Here is a 23,257-nt window from a genome sequence, read left to right as displayed (position 1 = left end):
AAAGGAAACTGAAATAATGAGTTAAACCTACTGACTTCCATGAAAGTCACTACAGCCACAGCACTTAGGAAAATGAAGCTTCAATTTAGGTGATTAAATAGCCTTTGGGGCTTCATTTGGCTCACAGCTTTGGCAAGTGTGAGTGTTTATTGTCCATGTAGCGACATTATCACCTGCAGACACATAGCTGTAGTATTATTATTGTGCAGGAGAAGAGCAGATGACTATTAACTTCTCAGGCTAATGCAATATCAGGTTGTCAAATCCAAACCCAACAAAGTGGCCATTTTGCTATCTAGATTCTAAGAAAGTGCTGTCCAAAATCTTTTGACTGTTATAATTTTTTTCCTTACTGACAAGCAAAAGACAACTTAATTTCAGCAATATCCAGAAAAACATTTTTCCAAGAAATTCAAGGTGTCTAATAGGAATAATCTACCTTATTTGTTAATAGGTACACTAATAGCTCAAATGTACAAGTCTATAAATCTAACCGCTTCCCTCTCTGGAACACAGCTCAGGTCTGCACCACGCTTTCATACATGGTATTTTCTCTCCATGGTCTCTGGTATCAGTCTGTGCTATCAGTCTGTGCTCACCTCTGGGACACGAGTGACATACACTATGTTCTTTAAGTTCTCAGCTCATAATTATGCAAAGTTTACTTGATCAGCTTTAGTCCTTATTAGTGAGGTACATCTATACTCTGCCATATCTGGGATCTCATTAGGAAATGGGCCCACAATACCATATTTATAATGTATCTCTACTTGCAGAGTTTGAAAAATAAAGCCATACAATCATACTGTTAGCTCATATTTCTATCTCTTATACGGCACGAACAGATTGTTTCTTCTTCAAATCCATCATCATCACATCTCTAATATTCATCTACTTCAGTGGTTTCCAACCTGGGGGGTCTGCAGCATACCTCCATGCAGTTTATGAAGAAGAAACCAACCCAGAACCAGCAGGCTTAAATCAGCTGCACAGAGGTCTCTAACCTCGCTGGCAGATTTTGTGTGATGTGGAAATCAAATGAGGTTATTGCCTCATTTCACTCTAGTCATGAGGAAAGGGCAGCCAGAGGATGAATTTAAGATCACTGAAGGGTTCTTCCTAGCGTTGCAATGGGGAAAGGGAGCACTTCTGATTTGCACCAGCTACCTCATTAAACCCAGAAGCACAGACAAAACTGGATGCTGCAAAAGAGGAGATCATGGTATTTTGACTTTCTTCCCTGCGATTCTAGTTCCCCATGCCAAACAAATGCACACGCTCTCTGCAGCAATGCCAGGTATTGGTTGAAGATCCTACAGTGGAGCTGGCAGAACTGATTTGGTATCTCTTTAAGTAAGGATATTTTTAGTAATGGAAACTGAGCATCAAAGCCACACTCGCTGATATGATCTGGCCCTTCTCTGGCATCACCTGAGGAAAAGAGAAGGCATTGCCTGGGGAAGCCCTGTCCCGACCCCGAGCCAGGACACGCAGCTGCCCTGGGGCTCCTGGCCAGCTGCTGGTGAGGCAGCCCCGGGGCGCGCTGGCAACACCCAGTGCCCTGGCTGGCTGCAGGATTGCTCCTGGCTGCTTGGTGTTTTTCATTGCAGGCTCGGGGCCGTGCCTCCCAACCTCAGAGGACCAGGACCAGGTGCTGGCAGGATTCAGCAAGGATCATAAGCCGTCTGGGAGGGCGACGCTAGCCCTCAGCGGACTGCATCCCACACTTCATGCACACACGACCCCACGTCACTCAGCCACCAGCCCCTTTCTACCCAGGGAAGATTGCCACAGAGAAGCTGGTTCCAGAATTAAAAACCAGTAATGATTAATGGTAAAACAATGTGCCACGCTTTCACCTCTCCTCCTGTCTGAATGTAGCTCATAGGGTGTTTGGTACACAGTAAATATGAAATAACACTAAAAATAATATAAACACTCTTCAGATATAATCATGAAAGAGGACAAACGCACACTGAATATTTCTGCTTTAAGTAGTGATGATACATGCTATATTTAATGCTAGGAACACATTTGTACTTTAAACCCCTCGGAAAAATAAACAAACAAAAATAGAGGGAAGGAACTGAGAAAATGCATATATATGAACATGCATATGTGTGCTTGTTCCAGAAACTGCCTACAGCAATTTTTATTTAATTTATTAAAGTCCTTTTAACTTATGAGGTAGAAGACCGAGTTTTCAGATATCTTTGCATCTCTTAGATAGCTTTGTTTCAGCTCTCAGAATATGGCAGACACGCAGACATATAGAGGAAGTTTAATGAGAGGCAATGGCTTATATATTTTTGCAAGTGTTTGAAGTAAGAAATGAACAGCTGGAATTCAGAGACAAAGGACCGACTCCTCTGTGGTTATCTCTAACTTCATTGCAGTGCAGCAGCTTGCAGTGATCTCTGCAGCTGAGATCTCTGCAGCTGTGAGCTGCCAAAGTACAAACATCATTTTAATATTTCATTCAAACATACATAAGAAGGAAAGCCAGCAGCCATGACTAGAACTCACTTTCATGCCTGTGAGATCAAATCTACCGCTCAGTTTCTGGCCTTCTGTTCTTTGTCAATACCTTATTTAAATAGGAAGAAAGTTTGATAGACATTGCGGTTTTTAGCCCTCACTAAACAAAAAATATACTTCTACTCTTAACATTACCACTCCTATAATTGTATGGCTTCAGTGGGGCTACTTAGCTCCCACAGTGAAAGATGACACATTATTCTTCAAAAGACCTCCTGCCTCATGTTGGTACTATCAGTGCTAATCTATTCATGGTTTTCAAGTCCAGAAAGTTTTATTTGATCTGCTCATCTGTTTTGCCTTCACCTGCTTGGATTGTTATTGGCAATAAAAATCACAAAAACGCATGAGGAACTGTGGCACAAAGTCCCTAACTGCAGACACAGCTACACCTTTTATCTCTTAGTCTTGATTTAAACAATTCAAACTATGGAAAATCCACTGTTAACAGTGGAGTAACTGCTTCGGTTCTGCTCCAAGCTGCTGAGACAGAAGGCTGAAGACAGCTTCCAGGACCAGACACAGGTATAGAAAGGCTATTCCTGCACTACATGGCAATGTAAGGCATGGACATACCCACAACCTTGCTGCCATTCTCCATCATCTTTGTGCTTCTTCAAGCTCCTGGCCTTTCTCTAGAATGACTACTGCAATTCTTGCTCATTTTCTCCCTTATTTGAGCAAATGATAATAAGACAGCAATAACTCCCTCCTTGAGAGTTAAAGCAGCAGTACAGCCTCTTTTTATGTGTGTGCTTGGCCTTGAATGACCCCTTCCATTAAAAAATCATTACAGAATCCTTTAGTCTATTATCCATTTCTGCTTATTTAAAGGCAACAATTCCCAGGCCACTCAGGCCCCAAACAAGCCCTGGGCCTCTGCACTTTGAAATTACACATTAATGCATTTTGAGCCTAGACAAAGCTGTGCATGCATATGTCCTCAAAGCAGTGACCCTTGTTACTGAAATGTCCGAATTGGTATTCAGCTTTTCCACAGCAAGCTCAAACTAATCTCAAAATTTCAGACCACCTCAAATAAGAAATGCTTGCATTTCACTGAAAGACTCGTGTCCATGCCTATACTCACTGGCAGATGCCTGATTTGTGATAGATGGCACTCCCTCTCTCTCCCCTGTGACTACAGCTTGGGTATCATCTTCTATTCACTCCTCACAACCTGGTAGTGCCTTGATACTGCAGATCTCTTCTGCATAACATATCGCAGCTATGACAATTCCTATCAAACCCCACAGCTAAAATTTTTATCAAGGCTCTCATCATCTGCTGTTCAGTTGCATCGGCATCTTTCCCTCTGGCCTTCACAAGTGCACTTGTTCTCCACTGATACAGAAATGCTGCTGCAAAGACCATTCTCCTAGTCTGTTTCTTTGACCTTGTCACTCTTTTCTTTGATCAAATAAAATATAGGCCACTTCCTTTCATATTCAAAACCCTTCCGATCTTTCACTACCCTAGGTACAGACTGTCTATATGACAGCTGCTCCTTCAATCAGTCTATAAATCCAGGCTATGAATCTTTTCTCTATTTAAAGGAACTTTCCCTTGTGCAGTTCCCTATCAGCTGCAGAGCTTTCTCCTTTCTCATTCTCCTTTATAATTCTTCTTTGCTATGAGAAAACATGAGGATGTCATGCATTAGGTATCCTGGATTGCCTGTCATCCTGACCAGCGAAGTCACTATTGCTTATGCCTGCCTGCCTAACCAGCCATTACTCTTGCCTTTTCTTTAGCAATGGAACACTCTAGGACTGGAGTTGTATTTTGGTTGTCTTTGAGCATCATCTAGCACAGTACTGCCCCAGGCCTTAGTGACCATTGCTACTTCCTTGATAGGGCAAATATTGCTAGTAGTGTGAAGAATTAATGGCTCTCCATTCTTTCTGTTCCATTGGGAACAAAATGTGTTTGAAAACAAGCCAGTGCACAAGGAAGGACGGACACTAGAAGGTCTCACATCTTCAGATGTGTAGTGACCAGGAACAACAGTAATCACCATGTCCCGCTGAGGGCAAGGACTGTTCTTTCTTACAGCTACCCTTTAAGTTTTAGCTACTCATGAGGGTCAGAGGAGCAAGGTCAAACTTTATCCATGTGAGAGGTGCAGCAGACATTGCTAAGCACAGCCTCTGTGCACACCCAGGATGTCCTAGGAGCAAGTCTAATGAGTCTTTCCATCAGGCAAATGTGAGGTCCGTACACCTCAGTGACACTCTGAGGTTCCTCTTCTTTGTAACTCATTCTTACCTGTTGATTAGCTGTTCACAACTGCTGAAAATTACAATTAAAAAAAAGCTGCTCAAAAGTAAATGTTCTTCTATTTTGTTTCTGAGTTTCTCCAATTTTTGTAAGTTTTTACTCTTGCTTTACTGTCTCACTCATGTCTGACCTTGGTTGAGCTAAATAGCTATCAGGTAATTAATCTGGGTGAGAAACAACAGCGTGAGCTTTTCCAGTTAATTCTTGAGTATGAGAAGTTGCTAAATAAAGTGGTAATGTTACAATATTGGGTACCTGTAAGAGACAAAGAAATCAGCTCCTGCAAAACAACTGGGTCTTGCTCGCTATGTGCAACTTCCCTACACCACCAGCAAGCCAGTCATAATGGTTTTTCTAACTACTGCAGCAACACACTTTATGAAAGCCATTTCTGCGGTGAATAGGAGAAACGAACATTCACTAATAATATGCAATACTTGTATTTACAGATTTACTGAGACTACAGCTTGCTGTTGAGGGAAATCATGTACCACAGAGCAGTCAATCTTTCTGGTACCCTAGAAGACCAAATATCTGACTATGATGTGAAGAATAAAAATAAATTTTAAATACATTGCTATGTAATCTTCTTCAAAGATATGAGTACATAAGCACTAATACACACACCATTGCATTGTGGAAAATACACCCACATTGCAGCTGAACACTAATAGGAAATCTGGAGCATTTCAGGGTTTGTAAAGACTGCTAATGCCATTTGTACCTATTTGACAACAGTAAGCTCTACTTAGAGTTCTGAAGTCATTTTGCATTAAGGCAACTGTCTCCAGCTAATTTCACCTGCATTAAAATGTATACTGTCCCTTTCTCTTTCCAAATACCCACATACATGAATTTCCTTGTTGCCTGATATTCAAATCTTAAGGGTGTTTTTTGGCATTGCTTAAACCCAAGAAGATAGATTTGCAGTAAAATACCTGAGCAGATATTTTCCTTGCTATGAGCTTTGCAACGTAATAAAAATGGTGTTATAGAAATGAAGAGTATCCGAAGCAAAGGGATTACTATATGTTGCTCACTGTAGATGGAAAGTAAATCAGCTGCCTCTACGTTAGTAATGGATGACTGAGGAGCTGTTCTGTTCTGGACAAAAATCCTTCAGATCACACGTGCTCTGAAGAGTTTTACCATCACCCGTTCTGAGGAAATTTGGGGCCAGTTACAAACAAAACTGTAAAGTTGCCCTTTGGTATTAAGCATGATCTGAAGTGGCAGGTTTGGACCAATGGTCTCAGTTTGAAACTTTCATCCAACTTGTTTTGGTTTAGATGTAACGGTAAATTACAATGTGCTTGTGCAGGGTTCAACTTGCTGTGATTAAGGTAGTGAAACAGTAATATTAATTTTCTATTGAAGGAAAAAGCAGGATTACATGCTGCATTTGACTGATACTGAGAAAATTAATAGAGCTTAAGAAGATGACAGAAAGTAAAAACACCGGATGCATATGGAACACATGGAGAAATGCGTCTCATATTTAAATGTAGGGTTTGCAAACCAGTCAGTGCAAATTCCCTTTCCTTTAAAAAAATCAGTAATAACTCTTTTCCAAAATTATTTTCCTCCTCATTACTTGTGCTAATTAATATACCAGTTTTAATATATAAGGAAAGAAAAAGGAAACTGTGTGCAAATGTTGAAAGAAGAAAGGCTGACTTCGCAAATGTGGCTATCTGCACCGAAGTTTTTGTTTCAGGGACAAGAGCAATATGGAATATATTTAGTCTTCCCAGCTCCCTCTCTTGTTTTTTAGTTGAAGTTAAAATAATTTTCTGTGTCCTGAGTTTTAGTCTGCTAACAGGATTTGCAGTGGCAGCATAGTGTACTTAGAACAAATTGCCTTCATTTCCTGAAGGCAATACATCCCATTCCTGAACTCCTCCTCCACTCTCCCCCTCTACCCCCAGATTTATCTTCAAAAGCTGTGCTGTGGCCATTAGGCACATCTGTGCCAGAAGTAACAGCGCCTTGTTTGGTATCAGTTGTGGTGGCAGTAGGAAATGCATGCATTATGTTTGCATAGCCATTATGTAAACACATCTGGGTAGCAAAAGAGGATGTAAGGAAACACATAAAACTTAGAAGGTGTGCATGTAAAAATAAAATCAGCTTTGCTTGCATATCAGTATCTCGAACGTGTTTTGAAACTGTCATCAACAATCTAGAATACAAGTGAAAATGGATATATGTTATATGGGTGTTTATTTTGTCCATTCTTATTTGCATTATACGTGCTGCCAAATCAGTCTCTAACATTTATTGTGTGGGTTAGATTGCCATTCACCAGGATGGGAACTAGCACACAGCTAGCTTCCTTGTAGCCATCGGCATTTAGGGGTCCTGAGCTTCAATGGCTGGTCTAATGACCTCTCAATACCTTCTCTGTGTTTGTCATGATCTACCTACTTTTTTCCATGAATCACAATAATTTTAATAATCTTATAAGACAGTTTCTCTTGACTCCCTCACCAGGTCAGGAAGCTAAACAGCAGAATGCTCACCGAGCTGCTCTGGTGAGGTGCAGCCTCATCAAATGGGAGCACCTCCCTTCGTCCCCTGAAATTAAAATTCAGTGCAAATCATTACCTATTTCAACAGAATTTGAATGGAATGACCCACTCTTCTGATAGAAATGGATGGAAAAGTTCCTGGAGAGTACCAACCCGTGAAAACAAAAGGGAAGAGCCTTCTTAACTGTGTTGCTGTGAAATACGGTGCATGAGATACAGTGCTAAATTCAGTAACAAGACTCAGGAAACTATGTTTGACCAGAGAACTAAAACTGCCAGCTCAGAGTCCTCAGCAGCTTGTGGTGCCCAGAGGGTTTTCTGCCTTGCAGTGTCCCCGCAGAGACCAAGGTGCTGAACAGCAACTGGATCTTCACCAACCATCTAGATAAGGAAAAAGGGATAAGAACACAAAGGTGTCCCCCCAGTCTAACTCAAGAGACCGTGAAAGATAAAATGAGAGATTCTCACACTGGTAGCGGTCCCATCTGGGACGACTTCTGCTGAGTACAGAACTCAGCACTGGATCAAGGCCTCAGAGTGGTGTGCGGTGTGTTTTTACAAGTGTATTAAATTCGAACTGTATTATTCTATTGTATTAAATAGCTTCCCAGTTTCTGAAAGAAGATATTCTTTAATTACAAAACAATTTACTGAAGCAGACAGCAAACATACTCATCTTCATCAGCACACAGAAGCAAAATTATAGGAAAATCCAGTTGCTAAGATCCACTGTAAGATCTTTGTCGTAAGATATCATTGCATTGTATTGTACACCATTTGGCTAAAGGGACTTTGAGAAAAATAAGAAAACAATAGTCTCCCTACGTAGGTACAGGTCTATTAGTTTTATTATTTTCAGTCATAACAAGAGGCTACATAAAACTAGTGTGCTGCTTGGATTATTATACTGCATCTTCTATATAGACCACAGCATTACATTAGTCATTCACTGCAGTTCAGTGACATGAAATACCCTCTTATTACAGAGAGTGTATGTCACTTAATAGTTGCAGAAATTATTTACTTAAGCTCTCCCCTTCCCATCTGCCCCCCCCCTCCAAAAATCCATTCATTTTCTCATCCCTTGGGGAAATGCTGCCAGTAGTCTCTGTATGTTAAGCATACATAAATTACATGCCTTAAAGAATGAGCAAAATCATAAACCCAAAAATATAGCCTCCAATGTGAATAAAAATTAGGGGAGATAACTCTTCTCTACAGCCTCCTCTCTGACCCCAATGCAAAAGCTCACTTCTAAGTGTGAGAAAGGAAAAATGCAATTTCAGCTCTTTATACCAGAGCTATATATCTCCCTTTGCCAAGCACATACAGAAAATGTGAACTTCATCCTAAAAGGATTTCAATGTTTAGAAACCTCCTGGGAGAACTTGCCAAAAACACAGTGAACCAAGTTCTAATTGCACAGACTCACCCTGGTCTTGACAAACACAACTGTTTGGTTTGAATTTCAAAACTGTTCCCATCAAAATCTTTGGGAGCAGAGAGAATGTTGTTAAGGTGTCTTTTTGAATCTCAGAGACAAAATCAGAAGCTTGTGCTGTGCCTTGAATGAATTAAAGTGTTCCCCTAGTGAGATTGAGATTTTAATCTAAATATAGCAACTATGCTGATCACAAGGAAAGGCTGAATTATAATTTTAAAAAAATGACAGATGAGACAGGGTGGACAACCTCAAAAGGTTTGGAAATTCAGTGTAGATAAGAAACCATATATACAGCACTTGGCAGGAGCTTATCCAAACCAACAGACCCTTCCGAAAGATGCCCTCCTGCAACCCTTCTATGCAGTCTTTGCTTCTGATCTGCAAGAAATCCCTTTTCCCCCTCTCTGCCAATGCTACTTTTGGAAAACAACTTGCTAATTTCCTTCCACAGAGAATTTTCTCTGGGGTCTATTGTAAGTACCCCATGAGCCCCTCTTTTTGGAGGTCTCTTCCACCATCTGTTGTTTCAGAAATTTGACTCTCTTTCACCTACCCACATAACCTTACATCTCCACAATCTTTGCCACTAACAATAGTACTTAAGTGCTTTTCCCCTTATTGTATTTTCTTCCATAACTTTCTCCTTAACATCTACAAGTCACAGACTTAATTCAGTAGTTCATATTTTTAATTTTAAGAACTTTTGTGACAAAAGTTTTGGGAAATGACATGTTGCCTGCTCTCAGAGATGATGTTACGAGGGCAGTAAGCAGATGCAGTATGCTGCCTGTAGATAAATGTGTGGTTTCCAAACTTCCAAGTATGACTCCAAAACTTTTAATTACTGGCATCAATGAATAAAGGGAGCTACATTACAGGAGCTGAGTGATTACTCTCTCAGTGTGATTAATAGACCAAGTGGGGTTTTAAAGCAAGCTTCTGCATGTGTATATGCATGTAGAAGAGAGGCAGATGCATGTGGTTTTGGGGAAGCTCCAGTTTAACTAGTCAAAGCCATACAATGTAGACAGTTACTGAAACTTTCTGGACAGGAAAATACAGATTCAAGCATTATTTTCAATTGTTTAAAGAAATGCTAAATCAATTTTCTCATCAGAGGAGCTGTTTTACAGCAATTCACCAAGTCAAGATAATGAATGAGCTGTTCTTTCACAGCATTCCTCAAGGAGGAATTATCCCAAATGATATGGTTACTTAATATGAACATTTATAAAGGGACAATCATTATGTGAATTATGTATTTTACATAATTTATTTCAACTTCCAGTTTATAGCAGCACTTTTATCTTTTTTTATTCAGTGATAAAAAAGGCATCAATTATAATTCTCCTAGCATGTCTACAGAACAAATGTCTGCTAGTGAAGTTGCTGTGCTCATTCAAACATATAATTAGACATTGGAGGGTCCTGAGCAATCTACATTTACCAAAATAATGACTAGATAAAAAACGCACACTTAAATGTAGCAGTTCAGGTATATGAGAAATGCACTACAAAATATATTTAGGGGCATGCTGGTCTGTAGCACTGCTACCTACCATGTGATGATTATTGGCCAGGCACTTCTGCTGTTAAATATATAAATCCACTTAGAGCCCAGAGAGCAATATGCTTGCTGCCATGTTTTTGAAAGAAAACAGAGACTATTGCTCTCCTGTCTGCTCAGACTCAGTCCAGTTTGCATGTACAAAGCATGGCTGCAAAGCATGCAAGTGTGAAAGAAATATGAACAAACCAGATTATAAGAAGTATTACTGCAATTTCAAAAAAATCTATAATCAGAGGTGGAGAGGTATAATGCAGGAAAGCAATTTAGACCCACACCACAGGTTATTATTACAGCAATGTACTATTTAGGAATTAAAGACCACTGGGCTATTGGTCCGCATCAGCATGCCTGACAGCAGAGGTTGGCCAAATGTTCTGGTCTGGCCTAAAAGCAATTTCACTGGCTTCTACAAGCAAAAATTCAAAAGCTGAGTTATTAATAAAATAACATTTGCTAATGTACTTTGGCAAAGACCTTGCTAGACCTTGCAGATGCTGAAAGGATCTGAGAGCGCCATGTCATAGTCTTTCCACTGCAAATCACAGATATTTGCAAAAGACAGACTCCCCTGATCTGGGCTACAAAAACACTGACCAGAACAGAAATTTTTTTAATCATGGCTCAGTGAGCATTGTGGAAGATTAGAAGCTCCTATCTATAGTTACACAGCACAGGGGATGCACGAGGCTTGAGGACAAAAACTCATCATAACATTTCCCTATCTTCTTGTATTCTTGATCAATATAAAGGTTGGTCAAAGCATTGACTGCTCCTTGCCAATTACTTAGAGTGACCAGACCCTTCATAAGAAACTCAAAATAACAAGTTCATGAAATAGGTAGGAATTAACTGCTCCTTCCTAAAATGTTCATGACTTTTCCCCCTCTCATTTTATTTGCATTTCCTAACTTCTCCTCTGAGTTTTCCTACAGTCAGCTGCCAAACTTCTTGCTTTAAATGCTGAGTGAAAATACAAGGATAATATCACTCATGCTACTCTTGTATATTTTGTAGTAACCATTTAAGAAGCAAGCAGTACTATTTCTTCTTGATAAACATATACAGTTCCAGAATATACTGTCTCACACCTAATTCTAAAGCCTTGTTTTCTATGAATCCTTACTAAATACACAGAAATCCCTATGTTAATAAAAAAAAGCAAAGCCTCATGAAACAGTTTCTTTGACAAAAAACAGAGTTATCCAAGGCTCGCTACTTAATTGACACTAATGACAACATTCTACTTCCCTGAAAACAACACCAAAAGCTTTCACTAAATTTGGTGACATAGAGTTATCTGCTCTCTGAATTTTTCTTTTTATGAGTATGACTCGGCATAAGGATTTCTACCAGAATGTGTTACCTTTTAGAACTAGATCACTAAGGAAAACTGAGTTCATGTTCTCATTCTGACTTTAATGTTATACAAATCTATAATTTCCGTATAAAATATATTAATAATTTTATTTAATTTTCTTATACAACCTGCAGACCCATCTAGCCTGTGCGCCAGTACGGTTCTGTGTGGCTATACAGACATGGTTATCCCATCCCCAAGGGAATCTGTAGTTTAACTATTATCTTTTTAAGACTCTCACTACTTTTCTGCATTTCCAATAGCAATCTGCATCTTATAAACTAAGAATACTGGTAATATGATAGAGTAAATAATTTGATGGATAATATTATCCTGACAGGTAGTCCCTTCAGCAATACTCACTGAGGCATTCTTTATAGAAGAAACATCATAACTGTGTATATTTGCATTGGGACGCACTGTGGAAATTTATGGACCAGCTCTGTATGGGGAACGAAAACTTTTATTTTTCAGATCTTTTCAGTGTTCAAAGTTGCTTATACTTACAAGTGCTATGTAAAGGAAAAGCAAGAGTGTTATTGCTATAAAAATTAATATGAAAATGAGGTTGAGAAATGATTACATGGAAGTGGCTATCTAACAACTCTGCTGAGACTCTAAGCATCACCAGTATGAACTAGGCATTTTGCCTGCAAATTAATACAGTTGCGTCAATTTGGAGCCACTGTCTGAGTGAAGGCTAAAAACGGAGCCAGGATGCTGGAGCACAGTCCTGTAGAGCTGGGAAGAGCCTCAGCTCTGTCGATCTGAAATTCAGCAGGTGAAGGGGGCAGAGGCTGTTCTTCCTTCCAGACCCCTCCCAACCACAGAATGACAGAGCGAGAAAACTCCGTATGGGAAACCCTGGTGATTTTTGCCCTTCTCAGTCCTTAGGTACAGTTTTATAAGTGCAAAAGAAAGAAATGCAACAAACTGTTTGCACTATGAGAAGAGAGCTTTTTTGGGTTTATTTTGCTATTGAAATGGCACTAGAGGAATTCATAAAACTCATACCACAAGGGCACCTAGTTACCACCATGGCAGGTGCCATATAGAACAGACAGAAAGCACAGCACTGCTGCTTACTGTTCAACTGTGCCTGTGTACATCATACTGACTTCATTTGCTTATAACTTTTCCAAATGTAACCGCTTGGGTTGAACACAGCCCATGCCAGGTGTCTGCCTCAGGCTGGTTTTTCTTCTGTTTGGTTCTATGTTTCTGTTTTAGGGTTTTGACATTTTCAACCAGCACCATTCAAACACTTCTGAGAGCAAGACCAAGGGGAAAATAAGCTGCTTTGCTTTGTAGAAATGCCTCATGCTTTGAAGCACAGCTGTACAGTTTAGCAAGTGAGTAACTTTGTGTCAAAGATGTGCCTTTTGGCTTCCCTGTGAATATCTGCCCCAAACTGGAAGAGTTTAAGGTACCTTGGAAAAGTCAGTAATTTTCATACTTGCAAGAATTTAGCTAAAGGTTCAGAAATAAGTTCTTTACAAACTGTGCATCACTCAGCATGCCAAAGCATCTCTCAGCTCCTGGAGTTCATTAGACTATGAAACTGCCATTCTCAGAAGAGAGACAGAGCATCCTCCATTCCCCTTTTGCCTCCCACCCCCATTGCTATTGCTGGCAGGACTCTGAGCTGCTCTCAAACAGGGACTGAGCTGCCCCGCACAGCAGCTGAGGGACAGAGAGCCAGCTTTCCTGTAATTACTGATCCCAATTACTGTGCGTGCAGATGGAGCCAGGCACCTGGAGCTGAAGGAAGATGGGGGCAGGAGGGCTCCCGGCTCTGGGTCTGAGTCTAGCAGGGATGCAGTGGCCCAAGCCCTGTCCTCCTCCCTCCCCACCAGCCCTCTCTAAGAGGCCGAGCAGAAGGCTTGGCATATCCGTGTGCAGCCACATGGTTAAATGAACGCTGTGTCCACCTGGGCCATGCTGTGAAGGGGAACAAGAGCAGAGCGAGAACGGTTTGATAGGAAAATCAGAATAGGCTACACAAAAGGAGCGGGAGGAGGGGAGAGACTTGAATCAGGGCAAGAGGGTGGAGTGTTAGAAAGGATGGTGGGGATGGGAGCAGGGGGTTGGGACTGGCTGGCTAAGGAAAAGGGACTGACCTGGGGAGAGAGGGAAGGGAGAAAAGAAGAGATTTTGATTTGGACAGCAGGCTCAGGGTGGATGATGAGGATTCACTGGATGTGGAGAGTAGAAATGAGAGACTCAAAGACTGAAAACTGGAATTGGATAAAAGTAATGGGATATATCACAGAACCAGGGATGAGGAGGACCCAGGATGGGGGCAGAGACAGAGACAGGAAGAGAGGGTTTGGAAGTGACAGGAAGGAAAAAGCCAAGTTTGGGGAAATGGTCAGAAAGCGTCAGTGTCTCTTTGGCTCTGGAGTTTGGACTGGTCACCATGACTCCAGTTATCACCACCCTCTGTTGTTAACAAGCAGATGTGAAGCCCAGAGGCAAAGTACGTGTCTGCTCTTCCTTCTGAAGTGGCTCACTGGAAGAAAAAACGCACGCTTCTATTAGCAGGTAGCTCACACGGCAAACATTCGTGCAGGGGAGCTCACAGTTCCAGTACCCTGATAAGACACATCAGATTCATACGGCAGACTTTTGATTTTGAGGTTGCTATCTTCTTGTAAAAACTAAAGGATATATGCATGCAGAAAGTCCTGCACTGAGGGAACTGTCTGGAGGTTTCAACGGTGAAGACTCATGAACTAGGAGACATCAGGCTAAGGTTATCGGTACCGTGTGCGTATGCATGGTACAATCCTTCCTTAGTTACATGATCACACATGGTTTGTTACAGAGGACATGACCCTTTTTCATTAAAGAGGATCTAACTTGTGATTGTGAAGTGGGAATATATAGTGACAGAGACCCTTGCAGTTCTCTTGCACTCTGCATCTGCTGCACAAGCTGGAAGGTGTGTGGGAAGAAGGGTGTAAATGCAAGAGACAGCAGCAGATGTGAAAACATTTACCTTCTGTTATGGGGTCACTGCTGCCAGGAGGAACTGAATCGAGCCAACTCTGCCATGACATGCCTGTGAGATGCTAAGTGAATTTCTAAAACCAAACGATTCCCAAGCAGTTATAATTTGTCTGCCATTTATTTTTTCCTGTGTGATTGCCTCCACATCCCACCTAAGCTTAGATTTGTTCAAGTGACAAGTGCCCACGGCGGGTATTGAAATCAATGAGAGCTGGATCTGAATATATTGCCACTGGGGAGAAGAGAAAGGGCTGACAAAATATCCGTAGGGATAGCAAGAGTCCTGTAGTGCATAGCACTACCCAGATAGGACTGCCCTGTACTCCTTTAAGACCAGCGTAAAAAGTAACCCGTCTTTTTTATGGAGCTAAATATATGACACAGTTATAGCCATCACTCAAAACAAGCAAAGAAACTGCTTTTACAATCATTTGAGTTCTACAAGGGAAATAGGGCTGTTGGTATAATAATATATAAGATTACATCAAGTAAATATGTGGCGCGCTCTGCTCCTAATGAAATAATATGCTAGACCCTCCTCCCACAATCAGGTAACTGCTCAGCTAAAAGATGGCTAATAATATACATTTTCATAATGCCCTCAGACATCTCAAATTAGAGACCCTTTGACTTTAATTCTTTGTGCCTCAGTATAAAATGTGGACAACAATGGACAATAATACCCCTATTGTGAAGGCTATTGTGAAGATAAATACATTAGTGCTTGAAAAGCCCTTAGGAAGTACAGCAATGACTGTCACAAAAAAGCCCACGAGGAAATGAAGGATTTCATCTTCATATCAAGGTTTCAATAGTGTGCAGTAAGTAAGGCCTGGGGCCACACGCTGAGACAGAGGTCCTGTGGAAAAATGGGATGTGAATAGGTAATTAAAGATTGTATCATAATGCATACACACAACAGGGGTGAAAAGTTTATACCGGGGACCTTAATTCTGGCATCCTCCTAACTTCTGAATGCATGACTCTGCAGCCTCAGTAGTGCTGTCTCATTTTTAACACCATCTTTTATGTGTAACTGTATTTGTGTTGCTTAAATCATCACCGCTCATTTCTGATATTAGGCTTGTTTGTGTGATGCTTTTCTTTCTCTCATCCCCTGTATTTGGAACACTTTGTCCAGATATGCAAATCTTTGCAGCCTGACCTTGAGGAATAGTAGGAGTTTGTATAATTTAGATTAGTGCAGTAATTGTTTGGCCCAGATGCCAGAAACATCCCCAAGGGTATTAAACATTCAATCAGAAGATGTAGCTGTTGCTTCGCAACTTAAGGTCAGGACAAAAGTACCAACTTGCAGCCAAGAGAATATGCTGCAGCTCTTGCCTGGGAGGTGGCAGCTGCAGGAGGCTGGTGTGGCACCAAGCAGGCTGCCTTCAGAAATGCTGCGGGGCACAGCCTGGACAGTCTGAGCAGCCTTCTCCAACACACATTCTGCAGAAACCAGGCCAAGTCAGGGCCATCAAAAAGTACACTTGCGCACTTGAGATGAGACAACAGTCCCTTTGGTTTCCTCTAACTCTAGCTGCCTGATAAAGCAGATCCCTTAATCACTTCTTTTCTGCCACCTACTCCTGAATAGATTGTATGCTGTACATGGGGTGACTGCTGCTGTTGAGGATTGTTTGTTTCTCCACTTTGGGCACACAGTTCTGAAGTGGGATGAAATTTCATTATAAACCTAATGCGTGCTGCACATTGTATATAGTCAAGCCCAAAGACCACCTGAAAGAAACTAAAAGCAAAGAGCCGTCCAAGGAGGATTATAGGATTATATCCTTAAATCCATAGCGAGATACATTAGAAAGAGATGTACACTGTTTTCTCATTTTCATCTAAAGGCGATAAAATGGATTACCTAGCCACAAGTTTCCATCATTTAATTCCTCATGTGGTACGTGATGTGGGAAACAACATCATAGCAGAGCTCACTGAGAATTGATGGAGAGTGAAACCGAAGCTAGTTTTGTATGAAAGGAAGAGCTACAAAGTCCCTCCTGAAAGAGGAAATAAATTCACAGCCCAAAATGACCAGTACCAGCCAGAACAGCTATGCTGCAGTCTTCTGGAGTACTGTATCATGTAATTGATGCTGGTGGGCGTGTGTCCTGGTTTCGGCTGGGATAGAGTTAATTTTCTTCTTAGTAGCAGGCATAGTGCTGTCTTTTGGATTTAGTAGGAGAAGAATGTTGATAACACACTGATGGTTTAGTTGTTGCTAAGTACTGCTTATGCTAGGCAAGGACTTTTCAGCTTCCCATGCTCTGCCAGGTACACAAGGAACTGGGAGGGGGCACAGCCAGAATAGTTGATCCAAACTGACCAAAGGGCTATTCCATACCATATGACGTCATGCTCAGTATATAAACTGGGGGGGGTTGGCCGGGGAGCAGCGATCGCTGCTTGGGAACTGTCTGGGTATCGGTTGGTGGGTGGTGAGCCATTGCATTGTGCATCACTTGCTTTGTATATTATTATTATTATTATTATATTGTTATTATTATCATTACTATTTTACTTTATTTCAATTATTAAACTGTTCTTATCTCAACCCAGGAGTGTTTCTCACTCTTACTCCTCCGATTCTCTCCCCCATCCCACTGGGGCAAGGGGGAGTGAGCGAGCGGCTGCGTGGTGCTCAGTTGCGGGCTGGGGCTAAACCACAACAGGATGCAACCCACAAACGCACTGGGAAATGCAGTGCTCCATAGGCTTCTACGGCTGTTGAAGAAGAGATGGAAACAGAGCTGGCCAGGACAGAATAAAAGCTTCTTGAAGGTGCAAGCCAAATTTGGCTGGCCGTAGCAGAAAAGCGGCTCCGCCAGGTTTGGGTCACTGAAGCCACATGAGTACTTCATCCTGGGAGTGGGGCTCCACCACCAGCATCTGCCTTTGCTCTGTGCCTACCTCTGTGTCACTGGTGCACCGTAGAGCGTTGCTGGACGGAGGGAGACAATTTCAGAGGATCAGGGCAGTTTCAAGTCCTTTTCCCTGCTGCTGTGCTACCCTGCATGGCAGGACATAGACTGCCTTGCTCAGAGCCAGTCCTGAAAGGGGCTCTTTAATTTGCCTTCATCTAGGGAGAAATGGATTCGGTGCCTGGTTCAGAGGCCCTGACAGCTCCACCTTGCAGTGGTTGATAATGAATAGTCCCCTCCACGCCTGCAGCTGCCGGCCCTAGTAACGAAGTGGAAGATGAAGGCATAGGGAGCCAGCTGTACTCGTCGCATACTACCTGAGGCTGCGTCGTTCTGGCATCAGACGTATCAAAGCATGTTCAGCATTACTGGCTACTGCAGCAATCGAACAAGTGTTGGGGGAGGGAGGTGAAAAATCTAGCTCTTTCCCGGTTTGATTAACATCGTTTTTTGTCCCTGTTTGTACCATTTCAACAATAGCGACAATGTGTTAATGCACCCGAGTCATGCAGGACTCTAAGGAATCTTAATGAAAAATTATATTGCAAATACTATCTAGGTACTCGGAAGAGATAGAGGTTAATTATTTGGGGACCAGCCGACACATAGTACAGTCCGAAGTCAGCTGCAACGCACTACTGAGACTATTTGGGAGACTCTATAGGCACGTTGATTTAGTTGCTTTGCTGGTCCTGTGGGAAACACAGATTCACACTGTGTCATGCAATGCTGGTCCCCAGTCTATCTGTCAGATCTAGTAAGTGTTATGCTGGGGAATCTCCTCTCCCTAATGAGCATTACAGGATGGGCAGGCAAACACGGTCAGATTCCAGAAAAGAGAAACTTTTTAGCTTCTGACCTGTAGGAGACTAGAAGCCTGGCTGACTTAAGGCCACACTTACACAACACCTATGACCTACAGGGACATGATGCCAAACACAATACAGCTGAGTAATTAAATGTTAGTTCAAAATCAGAAACCATTGCAAATGTAATTTCAGATCACTAAAAGCACTAGGGAATACTTCCCCTCCTCTATACATGTGAGAATGAATTAGTTATTGATGGGTTCAGTGAAGTCTGATTCTAACAGATGCAAAAGTATCTAATGTACTCAGGATCTCAAGACACTCAGTGACTAACTACATGTCCCTTTTGTTATACAAAGAAAAGCAGCAGCTTTATAGCATGTTAGAACAACTCAAACGCAATAAAGGTAAGCATGCCTTTTTGTTAATGTCTCATATAACAGGCTTCAAACTTTCCAAGGAAGTATACACAAATGCCATTCAATCAGCTTTGCTGAAGTAATACAGTTAGACCAGCAATATCATGCATATTCTTGTTTCTGTTCCCCTCTAAGGTTCGATTAAGAGCAACCAAGCTGGTTTTGCTCCTTAGAATCATAGAATCATAGAATCGTTTAGGTTGGAAAAGACCTTTAAGATCATCCAGTCCAACCAGTAACCTACACTACCAAGTCCACACTAAACCAATCAAGGGTAGACTAGACTAAACCATGTCCCAAAGTGCCACATCTACCCGTTTTTTGAACACTTCCACGGATGGTGACTCCACCACCTCTCTGGGAAGCCTGTTCCAATTCTTGACTACCCTTTCCGTGAAGAAATTTCTCCTAATTTCCAGCCTAAACCTCCCCTGGCGCAGCTTGAGGCCATTTCCTCTCATCCTATCACTTGTTACTTGGGAGAAGAGACCAACACCCACCTCACTACAACCTCCTTTCAGGTAGTTGTAGAGAACAATAAGGTCTCCCCTCAGCCTCCTCTTCTCCAGACTAAACAACCCCAGTTCCCTCAGCCGCTCCTCATAAGGCCTGTGCTCCAGACCCTTCACCAGCCTTGGTGCCCTTCTCTGAACACGCTCCAGCACCTCAATGTCTTTCTTGTAGTGAGGGGCCCAAAACTGGACACAGTATTCCAGGTGCAGCCTCACCAGTGCCGAGTACAGGGGAACTTACTTGAACTCAGTACTGTTGCTAGGTGGATCTGTATGCCCAGGTACAACTTGTCACTACGTCCTGTAAATTCAGTATGCCATGTAGCTAAATGTAAGATATGGATAGGCGCAAAACTTGTCTTAAGACAACACTCTATCTAGTGATGGCAAACTGGGGTTTATCTTTCTTTTTTAAACTCACATCATTGCATTTACAAATTGCATGCAATTCTGTCACTTGGAAAACAGCTGAACCAGTTCAGGCTCATCTCAGATTTTTCATTTTTAGATAAAACCCTGTGTAACAACACTCATTACAAAGCAGATTTCTACAATCAAATAATATATTCCAGAGCATTGCTGTGGAGAGTTGAAATTATCTGAACGTCACCATTACTGTTATATCAACATATATCACTGCAATGTAATCTTAAGGAATACAGCACTCATCAGACATACATCCCACAACAGCAAAGCCTATCACACACTGATTGTAGCAGAATCTGTGAAAAGACTCTCCTTGCAACTGAACATGAAAATAGTCCCGTGAAACACTTGCAAACAATTTCCAGCTCTTCTTGTTCCTAGAATTCCACAGGGTTTTGTGCATTTGGGCTGGATATGGTGGTTTCAGGGAGCAGTGTGTGAAAATGCTAGGTCTGCTTTTGGAGAACTGCTTCATTATGTCAGGCAAATACCTGCACTGCAAAAGAAGGGCCTCAGTGTCACATGTATGGCACATACCCATTGTCAGGGTAAAAGGGAAAGACTGTGACAAATGAGAAGCTTTTTCAGCTAATTCATTTTGTGTGTAGTCATCTCAGAGCCAAGAGGCTCCAGCTGGGACTGGTGCCTGATTATGCTAGAAGCTGTACCAAGTCAGACAGCATCCTTCCCTGAGCACCTTAGGGGCTAAGCAGACAATCAGACAACTAGTGAAAGAAAAGAGCTGCAGTTGTTCCTTTTCAGCAAGTGAGGAACTGAGTCACAGAGCTAAAAAAAGGGCCCAGCCCTCAGCCAGTATAAATTGGCACAACAGGATTCAGGTCAGCACGAATACACCAAGTTACAGCAGCTGAAGCAAACCCTGGAGTTGCATCTGTAATGCCTGTGACAAATATAATGCATCCAAGTAAGACTTAACCAACTGCAACCAGTATAAAGAACAAAATGTACTTAAAAATACTGTACTTCACGTGTCTTGTTTGACAAAATCCACAGCATAAAATGATGGTGCTGGTTATCAAACTAGACAAGCACAGAATGAAAATACTGCAATAAAAACCAGACAGCTCATTAAAAAGGTAGGGTATATAATGTGCAGTAAGGGACAAGATACACTCACCTTTTCTCAGGGGAAAATGATTTTGCTTTTCTTAGTCCCAAAGTAACTGAAAAAGTTGAAGAAATAAAGTGTACTTTATATTGGCTTCTGGCAAGGGGGTGAAGGAATGATTCAGGAATTTTCAAAAGGAATTTATATATCCAGCTGGATCTTGAAAATATTGCAACAGAAACTTCTGGGTTTTAGTTACACATAACAGTGCTGTACTCTTCCTCCTTCGTCACCCTTTTACATAAACACAACATGCACTTCCATCAAACTCAAAAGGTGTTTCCCTTCAAAATAAAAGCAGTGGATTTCAAATGCATTATTTTATTCTCTGATCTATAAGTATAGTACATTTCCATTCTCTTTGCCTTGTCCACAGAAAACAACAACGTAAGGAGGGGTGGAGGGTCCATGCGCTGGTTCCTCAGAACCTCACTTCCCTGCCAGGAGAGGGACAGGGACATTTCACGCTGTGGAATGCTGACTCCATTTCCAGCTGCTTGTTCCTGAGCTGCCAAACAGGCCATTTCTGGGACCACACTAACTTGTCCCTCTCAGTACACAATAGCCAGGAAGTAACCCGCTCCTTTGATACCAGTCACAGACAGAAGATAGAGGAAAGCTAGCAGAAACAGGTGTCTGATGGGATGGACGACAGTGGAACTCAGGAGAGCTCCTGTTCTGTGTTCAAAATATAAAGGAGAAAAACTTGATACTGACTCTCAGGGAAATAAAACAAAGCACTTTGGGACTGAGAAATTCAATGCAGATATAAATCCATGAGTAGCAGCTGAAGAGGCAGATTCAAGAAAAGGACCAGTTCTAGGATAGGCAAGAAGACCTGTGCCTGGTGCACCAGAAAGAAATGCCATGGTGCCAATAATGGCATGAGAAACATTACCATTTTATTGGTTAAATGCTGTTTAGGAATGTACTCAGGTCTGTCACTTGAATTCATAGAAAGTACAAATAAAGCAAAGTTGTAGATCAAGATTTGTTCCTTTCTGGTTCTTCTAATTCACTTTTATTTTTCAGGATTATTTTTGAATGTTTTACATCAGTGCTAATAAAGAACATTTCCACGATCCATAGAAGGATGAGGATGTAGAAAGGACAAAAGAAGAAAGTCTGTCCTATGTGAGAGACTTTGCAGGAAGGAAAATCTATTACTTGCTACAGAAAGGTTTCTCCCAAAGTTACCTCACTTGAACTTGTCCCCTTCTCCTTCAGAGATCTGCAGGTCATGGGAGGTGCAGTACCGCAGAGCCAACCCTCACAGCAGGGTTCTTCAGCAAACATTCCACAATTAGCTGAGTACAAGCGTGTGTTCAAAATGCTTACCCATTTTTGTAATGCTGTTTGACGGGCATGTCTAAAATCTATCTGCTAGCGAAGAGCAATGTACTCTCAGCAGAATGAAACGCTCCACATAATATCCGAAAAAGTAGTCCAGGGCACACAGCTCCTTCCTGTAAAACCTTGCCATATAGTAATGGCTGGGGACACCAGTAATGGAGCTGGATCTGCCGTCAGTTTTATGAAAGGTGAATTCCCATCTATCCTGACTCCTCTGCACAACATGTCACTGTCACCTGCCCTTATGGCTAGGTTCCCATCTTGAAAGAGCAAGCAGTACACAAATAAAAAACCATAGTAACCTCTCACATACAGAAATCCTGAATGTCAGAGAAGATGCAAAAGTTGTTGCTAACTTCACTATAATACAGAAGTTTCTCACAGGTTTTGACTTATATTTTATTATTGTGTTTTCAAATGTTACAAAACCCAGCAAAGGTATGATGGAAAGTACCCTGACATTCAACTGCTTGCTTCTTCAGAAGTTGTTGTGCTGAATGGGAGGTTTTTAGAAGGACATTTTCACTCAAAGTTTGGTAACTTCCTCAGGAACAAACTATACATCGGCACTTTTTGCTGTTGCTTGTTAGGAAACAAAAAAAACCAAACCACAAACCACTTGTGAATTAAATGTACAGCTGAGAGGATCTACTCTGAACAGGAATGACAGATTATTTTGTATGTCCTGCTTTGCCTATGAACACAAAATCATTTCTTGCTTATCTGTTTCAAAGGAAAACTACTATACCTGTGTATTCTGCTTCAAATGTAAATCAGGATTCTCCTCTCGTTTGTATACATGTAAATTAATTTTATCGAATTACTGAGTGTAAATCCAGTTAGAAGTCACAATCAAGTTATGTTTGAAAAGTTAAATAGATTTTCTAAAAAAAAAAAAAACCTCTAAAAATCAAGTCTTTACCCACTTTGTGTGGACAAGA

General features: G+C 41.5%; 1 protein-coding gene across 1 annotated transcript in view; it reads right to left on the bottom strand.

The window, feature by feature from the left end:
* The window catches only part of TMEM117 (transmembrane protein 117), a 225,310-nt gene that overhangs the window by 14,159 nt on the left and 187,894 nt on the right, over positions 1–23,257 (bottom strand). The window contains 2 exon segments of the mRNA XM_075727575.1: positions 16,049–16,117; positions 16,119–16,184. Of these exon segments, the coding sequence (XP_075583690.1) occupies positions 16,049–16,117; positions 16,119–16,184 (135 nt within the window).

Source organism: Pelecanus crispus, chromosome 1 (assembly GCF_030463565.1).
Source record: "Pelecanus crispus isolate bPelCri1 chromosome 1, bPelCri1.pri, whole genome shotgun sequence".
NCBI classification, from domain to species: Eukaryota; Metazoa; Chordata; class Aves; order Pelecaniformes; family Pelecanidae; genus Pelecanus; species Pelecanus crispus.
The sequence above is the reverse complement of the archived record's forward strand: the minus strand, read 5'-3'. Positions and strand labels throughout refer to the sequence as shown.